Source organism: Colobus angolensis, unplaced genomic scaffold, assembly GCF_000951035.1.
Source record: "Colobus angolensis palliatus isolate OR3802 unplaced genomic scaffold, Cang.pa_1.0 Scaffold91, whole genome shotgun sequence".
In the NCBI taxonomy this organism is placed as follows: domain Eukaryota; kingdom Metazoa; phylum Chordata; class Mammalia; order Primates; family Cercopithecidae; genus Colobus; species Colobus angolensis.
Window position 1 is genome coordinate 4,673,354 of NW_012123043.1, and position 10,774 is coordinate 4,684,127.

The 10,774-nt window shown below is 46.3% G+C and overlaps 1 protein-coding gene across 1 annotated transcript in view; it reads left to right on the forward strand.

Annotated features, from left to right (window-relative positions):
• RNPEP (arginyl aminopeptidase (aminopeptidase B)) overlaps positions 1 to 10,774 on the forward strand; it is a 28,530-nt gene that overhangs the window by 6,217 nt on the left and 11,539 nt on the right. Inside the window, 2 exon segments of the mRNA XM_011931842.1 lie at positions 3,488 to 3,628; positions 3,966 to 4,114. Coding sequence (XP_011787232.1) covers positions 3,488 to 3,628; positions 3,966 to 4,114 — 290 coding nt within the window.

A 10,774-nucleotide genomic window follows, 5' to 3' on the forward strand; every position in this document is an offset into this window, starting at 1 on the left:
CCACCTCGCCCGGCTAGTTTTTTTGTATTTTTTAGTAGAGACGGGGTTTCACCATGTTAGCCAGGATGGTCTCGATATCCTGACCTCGTAATCCGCCCGTCTCGGCCTCCCAAAGTGCTGGGATTACAGGCTTGAGCCACCGCGCCCGGCCTAATTTTTTTTTTTAATAGACTTTATATTTTAAAACATTAACAGAAGAATTGAGCAGCTAGTTCCCATATACAGTCCAGTACTCCCTACATACTCATATACACACAGATTCCCCTCTTGCTACCATTTTACATTAGTATGACACATTTGTTACAATTGACCAGTGCTGATATATTATTAACCAAGACTAATTTTTACATTAGTATAATAATATATTTGTTATAATTAATAAACCAGTACTGATACTGGAGTCCATAGTTTTTTCAGAGTCCCTTAGTTTTTACTTCATGTCTGTTTCTGTTCCAGGAAGCCATCCAGCATTCCACGTTATATTTAGCTGCCATGTATCCTCTTGGGACTCTGACAGTTTCTCACACTTTCCTTGTTTTCGATACAACTTTGACAGTTTGTTTTTTGAGACAGGGTCTTGCTCTGTCACCCAGGCTGTAGTGCAGTGAGCGACACAATCATGGCTCACTGCAGCCTTGATCCTCCTGGTTCAAGCGATCCTCCTGCTTCAGCCTCCCCACCAAGTAGCTGGGACTACAGGTGCATACAACTGCGCCCAGCTAATTTTTTTGAATTTATTATTTGTAGAGATGAGGTCTCACTGTGTTATCCAGGCTGGTCTCAAATGCTTGGGCTCAAGCAATCCTCCCACCTTGGCCTCCCAAAGAAAGTGCTAGAATTATAGGCATGAGCCACTGCTCCCAGCCAGTTTTTTATTTTTTTATTTTTATTTTTTCTGTGGAGACAGGGTCCCCCTGTGTTGCCCAGGCTGATCTCAAACTCCTGGCCTCAAGCGATCCTCCTGTCTTGACCTCCCAAAGTGCGGGCATTACGGGTGTGAGCCACTGAACCCAGCCAACCTTGACAGTTTTGAGGAGTGTTGGCCAGGTATAGTATAGGATGCCCCTGTATTGGAACTTATCTGATGTTTTCTCATGATTAGACTGGGATTATGAGTTTTGAGGGGCAATTCACAGAGGCAAAGTGCCTTTTTTTTTTTTTTTCTTGAAATGGAGTTTCGCTCCTGTTGCCCAGGCTGGAGTACATTGGCGTGATCTCGGCTCACTGCAACCTCTGCCTCCCTGGTTCAAGAGATTCTCCTCCCTCAGCCTCTGAAGTAGCTGGGACTACAGGCACGTGCCACCACACCAGGCTAATTTTTGTATTTTTAGTAGAGACAGGGTTTCCCTATGTTGGCCAGGCTCGTCTTGAACTCCTGACCTCAGGTGATCTACCCGCGTCGGCCCCCTAAAGTGCTGGGATTAACAGGTGTGAGCCACTGCGCCCAGCCAAAATGCCATTTTCATTGGGTATTGAGGGCGCACAGTATCCACATGATTTATAACTGTCAGCGTTGATCTCGGTCCCCTGGCTGAAGCAGTGTTTATCAGCTTTCTCCACTCTGTCTCATCCCTTTCTATACTGCACTATACCTGTTATAAGGACGCTAATTAATTTTTTCACACACAAAAACTCAAAGAAAACCCAGCATCCCAACGTAGCTTCCTTATGCCTCTTAAAATAGGTCTCAGACACCGCTGTGTTCAGAGCCCTTCATTAGACTTGCCCAGGCCTGCCTCTCCCACTCTGCCTCTGGAGCCTGCATCTGTTTATGCCTCTGCTCATGTTGCTCCTTGTCTCCTTGTGAATGTCTCCTCCCTGCCTTTCCAGCCATCTCAATCCTGCTTGTCTTTCAAGGTCCAGCCAGAAAATTTTCTTTCTTCCTCTGTGAAATCATCCTGGAATAATCGAATCCATTTCTAAATTCTAAATGGTATTTGTTACTGACAATACCCACCCTGCTCTGCTTCCAGGTGAATGAAAGCCTGTTTGCTCTAGGCAAAAACTGGGTTTTGTTATAATCATTCAGATTTGACTTTTTTTTTGAGGCAGAGTCTCGCTCTGTCACCCAGGCTGGAGTGCAGTGGCATGATCTCAGCTCACTGCAACCTCTGCCTCCCGGGTTCAAGCGATTCTCCTGTCTCAGCCTCCTGAGTAGCTGGAATTACAGGTGCATGCCATCACGCCCGGCTAATTTTTGTATTTTTAGTAGCAACAGGGTTTTACCATGTTAGCCAGGTTGGTCATGAACCCCTGACCTCAAGTGAGCCACCTGCATCGGACTCCCAAAGTGCTGGGATTACAGGCGTGAGCCACTGCACCAAATCCAGATTTGCCCTTTAAGAGCTAACAGAATGCAGATAAAGAATCATATAACCAGTGCCTATCATATAGAATACGTTTCTTCTGAAAAGGTAAATTTTAGGAATAGAAAACAAATATTAAGCCAGGCGTAGTGGCTCATGCCTGTAATCCCAGCACTTTGGGACACTGAGGCGGGCAGATCACCTGAGGTCAGAAACTCAAGACGAACCTGACCAACATGATGAAACCCCATCTCTATTAAAAATACAAAATTAGCCGGGTGTGGCAGCACATGCCTGTAATCCCAGCTACTTGGGAGGCTGAGGCAGGAGACTCGCTTGAAACCTGGGCAGCGGGGATTGCAGTGAGCCAAGATCGCACCATTGCACTCCAGCCTGGGCGAAAAGAGTGAAACTCTGTCTCAAAAAAAAAAAAAAGAAAGAAAAAAGAAAACATATATTAGGCTGAGCATGATGGCTTATTCCTATAATCCCAGAACTTTGGGAGACTGAGGTGGGCGGGTTGCTTGAGGCCAGGAGTTGGAGACCAGCCTGGCCAACATGGTGAAACCCTATCTCTACAATACAAAAATTAGCTGAGCTTGGTGGTGCATGCATCTGTGGTCCCAGCTACTTGGGAGGCTGAGGCGTGAGAATCACTTGAACCTGTGAGGTGGAGGTTGCATTGAGCCGAGATTGCACTGCTATACTCCAGCCTGGGCGACAGAGTGATACTCTGTCTCAAAAAAGAAAAGAGAATACATATTAATCACTGACTCCCAGTTGAGTTTTGCTTTTCTGAGTCTTATCACAAGTCCAAATGCAGTTGCTTCAGTAGTTTTTTGTTTGATGAGAAACTACTATAGAGACAAGGACACAGACAGGGTACAGATGAAAGGGTCAGAGGCTAGGTCCAGGGTCCCTGAGATGACGCACGGGATGCCGTGAGGAAAGGACCCTTTCTGGTGGCTCTGCCCTGTGAAGTGGGTGTCATACTTTGGCTTCGATTCCAGGATGAACTAAATACACAAGAGGAGAGAGCTTTCTAGTTCGAACCAGACTGGCTGGCAGAAAGGTTTTAAGGATGACCTAAAATCCTCTTATTCCAGCCAGCTCACTTCTCTGGCCAGACTGAGCTCGTGTGGGAGAGATGTCAGTTCTGAAATGTTCTTCTTTTCGCTTAGGTTTGCTGGTTGGCTCCCGAGCAGACAGCAGGAAAGAAGAAGCCCTTTGTGTATACCCAGGGCCAGGCTGTCCTAAACCGGGCCTTCTTCCCTTGCTTCGACACGCCTGCTGTTAAATACAAATATTCAGCTCTTATTGAGGTAAGGAGACTAAGATTAGGTGCACCTGCCCTTGGGATTAAGAAATAATTTCAGATCTATCAAACAGGTCACATTTCAGTGGTAAATTATTATATCCGTTCAGTAGTACTTCTGAAAAATTGCTTACTTTTAGATTCTTCCACCTACTGAAGTTGTATGTAGCCTTCCTCTAAATCCCATCAGTTGAGCACAGATTTAGTTTCTTGAAACCTTTGTGTTCTCCAAGATAGACTCCGGGCCATTATCATCACACACAGGTGGCTGGTCATGCTTTATTCAAACTAATCAAAAGGAGACTCTCTCCAGGTAAAATCTCCTAAGCTTTCTCTGTTGTCAGGTCCCAGATGGCTTCACAGCTGTGATGAGTGCTAGCACCTGGGAGAAGAGAGGTCCAAATAAGTTCTTCTTCCAGATGTGTCAGCCCATCCCCTCCTATCTGATAGCTTTGGCCATCGGAGATCTGGTTTCGGCTGAAGTTGGACCCAGGTAGGAGACCAAGACCCCACAGGCAAGGTTGGATTGGCCTCAGAGGCAAGGAGGACTCTGACCAGTGGACCTGCTGGGGTGGTTCTTGGGGAGTCTTGGATCCTCTGTCTGAGTCCAGAGCCTTTCTGCAGCTCGTGCAGCATGAGCACAGCTGGAGGAAGTGCTCGTTTTCTCCCCGCCTTTCCCACTCCCTCTTTCCAGTTCTAATCCTGCTGCCTGGAATAACATCATCAGCGCTGCTAGCAGTAGTGTTGTCCTGGGCTGCCTTACAGAGGGATGTTGGAATTTAGGCTGCAATTTTGGGAAATTGATTTTTTTTTTTTCTTGAGATGGAGTCTCGCTGTGTTGCCCAGACTGTACTGGAGCGCAATGGCATGATCTCGGCTCACTGCAACCTCTGCCTCCTGGGTTCAAGCGATTCTCCTGCCTCAGCCTCACAAGTAACTGGGACTGCAGGCATGCCCCACCACACTCGGCTAATTTTTGTATTTTTAGTAGAGACGAGGTTTACCATGTTGGCCAGGCTGCTTTTGAACTCCTGACCTCAGGTGATTCACTTGCCTCGGCCTCCCAAAGTGCTGGGATTACAGGCATGAGCCATCATGCCCGGCCTGGGAAATGGATCTTCATTAATATCTTTAAGTTTTAATGCCCTTCTAGCAGCCATATCTACTTTCCTATCTTCGTACCAAATCTTCCCCATTTTCTTTTGCACTTAAGTTACTGGAAATATACAACTTTGGTATCATTATTTCCTTCTAAGAGGGAAGTGGACTCTCCTTCCTGTCTGCAGTGGATGCGTGAGTCTAAGCCTACAGTGACAGCAATGCCTCCGTGAGGTTAGATGGATCTTGTGAAGATAAAAAGTGATTTTGTAAGGTTTCCTGGGAAAAGAGGTGTGACCAGGAGTCTAGGTTTTTCCTGGCTCTCATGTAACGTGCCGCCATAGCTTGGTCCCAATGTGGGAGCATCAAAGGCTGGACAGTGAAACTGTGATCTTTTCCTGGTGCTGTTGCTGTTCTTTATCTCAAGCCCTGCTCCCAGTTCCTAGAGGCAGTGGTGTCCTTGACAAGATTAGTTACAAGCCTCAGACTTCATAATTGGGCTCAGTGGCACTGCTAGTATCATGAGTCTTAGTTTCTGGTTATCAGATGGAATAATAGATGGGATTCCACTGGCATCTGCTCCTAGTGCACACACTCAAAACAATACCAGTCTGGAAAGACAAAGTGCCCTCCTCTTACGAAGGGCTGTCTTCCTAATAGGCAGGGTAGGAAATAACCAAAAGGATATCATCTTTGCAACAGACAAGCAAGTAGATAAGTAAAGGAATGTCGTTTCCAAGAATACCCTTACTAAGGTTCTATTTGTGAGAGTATGAACTATTAATGGGAAATGAGAGAACAATAGATTCTAAAGATACTGAATGATAATGATTTCTTTTTATTACTGCCTGTAATAAAATGACAACATGGTATATTGAACTAGGTGACAGGACCCACTTAACTGGTGGTAATGACTTATTCCTTCCCTGATTAGATGGACAGTCCTTGCCTCCTGGGTCACATTGTAGGGTCTTGTGGGGGGTTTATTTATTATTTTTGAGACGGAGTCTTGCTCTGTTGCCGAGGCTGGAGCACAGTCGTGCGATCTTGGCTTACCACAACCTCCGCTTCTCGGGTTCAAGCGATTCTCCGGCCTCAGCCTCCTGAGTAGCTGGGCCTACAGGTGCGTGCCACCGTATCTGGCTAATTTTTATATTTTTAGTAGAGATGGGGCTTCACTATGTTGGCCAGACTGGTCTTGAACTCCTGACCTTGTGATCCACCCACCTCAGCCTCCCAAAGTTCTGGGATTACAGGCGTGAGCCACCACACCCGACTGTGGGGGTTTATTAAATGGGAGGGTTTTCTGGCAAGGTATGCCACCTATCCCAGTCCGTGTTACTGCAAGAGGAAAATCCTAGGCAGAGGGGAATTATGGATATATCCCAGTAGGCCCTTTTATGTATCATCTCTTCTAATCCTTACACAGACTCCATGAGGATGATACTCTCTACATTTTAAAAATAAGCAAACCAAGGCTGTGGTGAGTGGCTTGTGCAGGACCACTAGTTGGCAAAACTGGAATTAAAATGCAGGTATTTCCATTGCAAATCCAGTGCTCTTTGCACCATACTACGGGTGATGAGATTGCAGCTTGACTGAGAGCGTCCTCATTTATTCTGACAGAAATGTGTGTCCTGGTGGAGGTATCTTGGATGACTGTCTTAAACCTTCTAGTTATAGCAAGCTGAAGTCCACTGGGCTGAAGGACTATGGTAATTTTGATATTCAAGGTGGTGGTAGAACAGTTCACAAAGTAATTCTTTGAAGACACTGACTGCCGTCCCATGGTCTTTTTCTGTCTGGTGTCCTGTCACATCATCTTTGGCAACTTTTATCTCCTAACACCCAGGGTTGAGGGTGGCTGCAGGGTTTCTTGTACTCTGCCCTGCCCTTCTTGTTTTCCCCTCTCTCCCTCCCTCTCTTTCTCTCTTTCTCTTTTTTCTTGTCTCGCTCTCTTGTCCAGGCTGGAATGCAGTGGCACAAGAGCCCTCTGGCTACCAGGCTCAAGTAATCCTCCCACTTCAGTCTCCAGAGTAGCTGGAACCACAGCTACTCTGTCACCATGCCCAGCTAATTTTCTTTATTTTTTGCAGAAGCAGGGTCTTGCTATGTTGTCTAGGCTGATCTTGAACTCCTGTGCTCAAGAGATCCTCCCACCTCGGCCTCCCAAAGTGTTGGGATTGTAGGCATGAGCCACCACACCAACCTTCAGGGTTTCTTGACCAATACTCAGAGAGCCTTCTTCACTCTGTCAGCCACCCATATTCACAGCCATGCTCTGGAATCTAGAGCCTAGACATTGTCATTGTCATGAACTGTATCATATCTGAACTTTTAAGCCACTGGTCCTCATTCATCCTGACTCTGCTAACCTTCCAGCTCTCTGACAGCCTCCCTCCCACTATATTCCACCACATCTCCTCCTTGAGCTCATGGCAGCCTCCCTTCCGGCAAGCCACTCATTTCTCCTGGGCAGTCAAGACTCTCCTGACTGGGCTTCCCTCCCTGGCCCAAGTGTGTGGTTGATTACCTCTTACCAACACCCCAAACCTCCTTGCCCACTATTCCGCTGCTGTAATGTCCCAGTCCCTTGTTATACAATTCCTTTTCTCTACTTCTATGAGCGGGTATTTGGGAGATATAGAAAATAGTGAAACTACACAGTAATACCACTATAACTTTCTTTTCTTTTTTTTTTTTTTTTTGAGACAGAGTCTCGCTCTATCACCCAGGCTGGAGTTCAGTGGCGTGATCTCGGCTCACTGCAACCTCCGCCTCCCGGGTTCATGCCATTCTCCTGCCTCAGCCTCCTCTCCTGAGTAGCTGGGACTACAGGCACCTGCCATCACACCCAGCTAATTTTTTTGTATTTGTAGTAGAGACAGGGTTTCATCATGTTAGCCAGGATGAGCTTGATCTCCTGTCCTCATGATCCGCCCGCCTCAGCCTCCCAAAGTGCTGGGATTATAGGCATGAGCCACCATACCTGGCTACCACTATAACTTTCAATTCTTCGTGAAAAATTGGAATTAATGGAAAGTCAAAATAGACATTTGTGAGGTTTTCCAGAAACATGTAACAGATGTACAGTCTTCACCAGCAGGTGTGCTTTCAAGGTTGTTCAGTAGCCCTTTTATTTATCTTTCCATCTCACTCCCTTTACACTGTTCTAAGACTGTACTCTTCAAGTTTACTGTCCAATCCCATCCCCTCACTTAAGCAGAAGGTCTTGTCTCCTGTTTTACTGAGAATATTAAATTCATCAGATATGATTATGTCAGCTTCCTGTCCTCCGCTTAAAAAGTTATCTTCATCTGCTTCTATCCTTCCAGACTGTGATGAGGGTCCTTCCTTCTGTTTAAAGCCAACTCTCTTCCCTCACATGTCCTCTGGGACTTTGCCTCATCATTTACGTGTCTGTCTTCAAATCTGCAGCCTCCCCCTCTAGAAAAGCACCATTTTCTCTTAGATCTATAGCAAAGCAAAAAACAAACTCAAGGCTAGGCGCGGTGGCTCACCCTTGTAATCCCACCTCTTTGGGAGGCCGAGGTGGGTGGATCACCTGAGGTCAGGAGTTTGAGACTAACCTGGCCAACGTGGTGAAACCCCATCTCTCCTAAAAACACAAAAATCATCCGGACATGGTGGTGCATGCCTATAACCCCCGCTACTCAGGAGGCTGAGGCAGGAGAATCACTTGAGCATGGGAGGTGGAAGTTGAGCCGAGATTGCACTACTGCACTCCAGCCTGGGCGACAAAGTGAGACTCCACCTCAAAAAAAAAGCCAAAAAACAACAACAACAACAACAAACAAACTCGGCTGGGTGCAGTGGCTCATGGCGGTAATCCCAGCACTTTGGGAGGCTGAAGTGGGTGGATCATGAGGTCAGGAGATCTAGACCATCCTGGCTAACATGGTGAAGCCCTGTCTCTACTAAAAATACAAAAACAAAAATTAGCCAGGTGTGGTGGCGGGCGCCTGTAGTCCCAGCTACTCAGGAGGCTAAGGTAGGAGAATGGTGTGAACCCAGGAGGAGGAGCTTGCAGTGAGCCTGGATCATGCCACTACACTCCAGCCTGGGCAAAAGGTCTCAACAAACAAACAAAAAACTAAAAAAACCCTTAACTCCATATTCTTTTCTGGCACAACACACTGTCCTTCCCTCTGTAGCCAGGTGACTTGAGTAGCATGTATACTCCAGGGGCACTTCTTGAAACCCCCCCCACCCCACCATCATTTATTGCTACAATCTACAATGGAATCCAGCCCCCCACCCTTGCCATGCCGTTGAAACTCTGTAGTAAGAGAGGTCATTTGCCTGAATACAGGTAACACATGTGATGCTTTTTAGCCCTCGCCTTCATGTTCTGCTGTTTTTCTTCAGCCCCCGTTGACCCTCCTCTAGCTTCTGTGACACCACCCATGCTGGTCGTCGGGCTTCCTGGTTAGTCCTTTCTCGTCTCCTTCCCCGACCCTTTGCCCAGCTCCTTGTGTGTTGGTGTTGCCCAAGGCTCTGTCCTTGACCTGTTCTTTTCTCCTACATGCTTTCCTTGGAGAAACTCACTCATTCTTGTAGTTTAACATATTTTCTGTGTCCTGCAGCCAGAATGATCTCTTAAAACTCAATCTGATAATGTCACTTGTTGCCTTAAAATGCTCCCATGGCTCTGAAGGTCCAGTTCTGTAACAGCGCATCTGAGGCTCTTTGTGACCCGACCCTCTTGGGCCTCTCATGTCCCACCTCCTGCCACTGCCTCCCCCACTGCAGTCTGATCCTGTCCTCAAGTAATCCCAGACCCTCGGTGCTTCCTCACAAGCATATGCAGTGTTCCATGGCTAGGTCTTTGCTTTTTATATTTGGGAAGTACCTGATACTGGTTTCCCTATATCTTTTCTTCCTGTTAGAATAGTTCCTATGCTTCAGCAAAGGCAGAGAGGAAGTTTTCCCTCATCCTGGCCTGGACCCATCCCACTTTGCCATCAGTCCTTTTTTTTTTTGGAAACAGAGTCTTAACTCTTGCCTAGGTTGGAGTGCGATGGTGCGATCTTGGCTCTCTGCAACCTCCGCTGCCCGGGTTCAAGCGATTTTCCTGCTTCAGCCTCTCAAGTAGCTGGGATTACAGGCACGCATCACCATGCCCTGCTAATTTTTTTTTTTGTATTTTTTTTTTAATAGAAACAAGGTTTCACCATGTTGGCCAGGCTGGTCTTGAACTCTTGACCTCGGCCTCCCAAAGTACTGGGATTACAGACGTGAGCTACCAGCCCAGCTAGTCTCTCATTCATATGTCCATATGAAAAAGCAGTTCTACAGTGCAGCCAGGGGCTCTTGGTCAAGCAGAGCCTTTGGCTGCAGGAGCCGAGTCCATTGCATCTGTCCATTAGGCTGGATCTTCTTGTTTGTTTTGGTTTCCTCCAAGCCACCTTTGTTTCTCTATCTTTTTATTATGTAAATTTCAAACACCTAGAATATTGAAAGGATGATGCATTGAACACCTATAGAACCATCTACTTTGTTATATTAGTTATATGAGTGGATTTGTTTTTATTTTTGCTAGACTGTTTAAAAGCAAGTAAATCTGTGTGCCTCTCTGAAGAATAGAGGCATTCTCCCGTATAACCACAATCCCATTATTGTACCTAAGGCAGTTAACAAATTTCTATTAACATTAGTAGGTTTGGATCGGACAGAGTGGCTCATGCCTATAATCCCAGCACTTTGAGAGGCTGAGGCAGGTGCATCATTTGAACCCAGGAGTTCGAGACCAACCAGGGCAACATAGCGAAACCCTGCCTGTACAAAAAATAAAAAAATTAGCCAGGCATGATGGCATGTACCTATAGTCCTAGCTACTGGCACTGGGGAGCTGAGGTGGAAGGATCACTTGAGCCCCAGAAGGCAGAGGTTGGATCACACCACTATACTCCAGCCTGGGCAACAGAGCAAGAACCTGTCTTTAAAAAAAAAATAGGTTTGTCTCTTAAGGTTTTATTCAATTCCAGATTCTATTATTAGAACCCTTTCTTCTTCTTTTTTTTTTTTTTTTTTT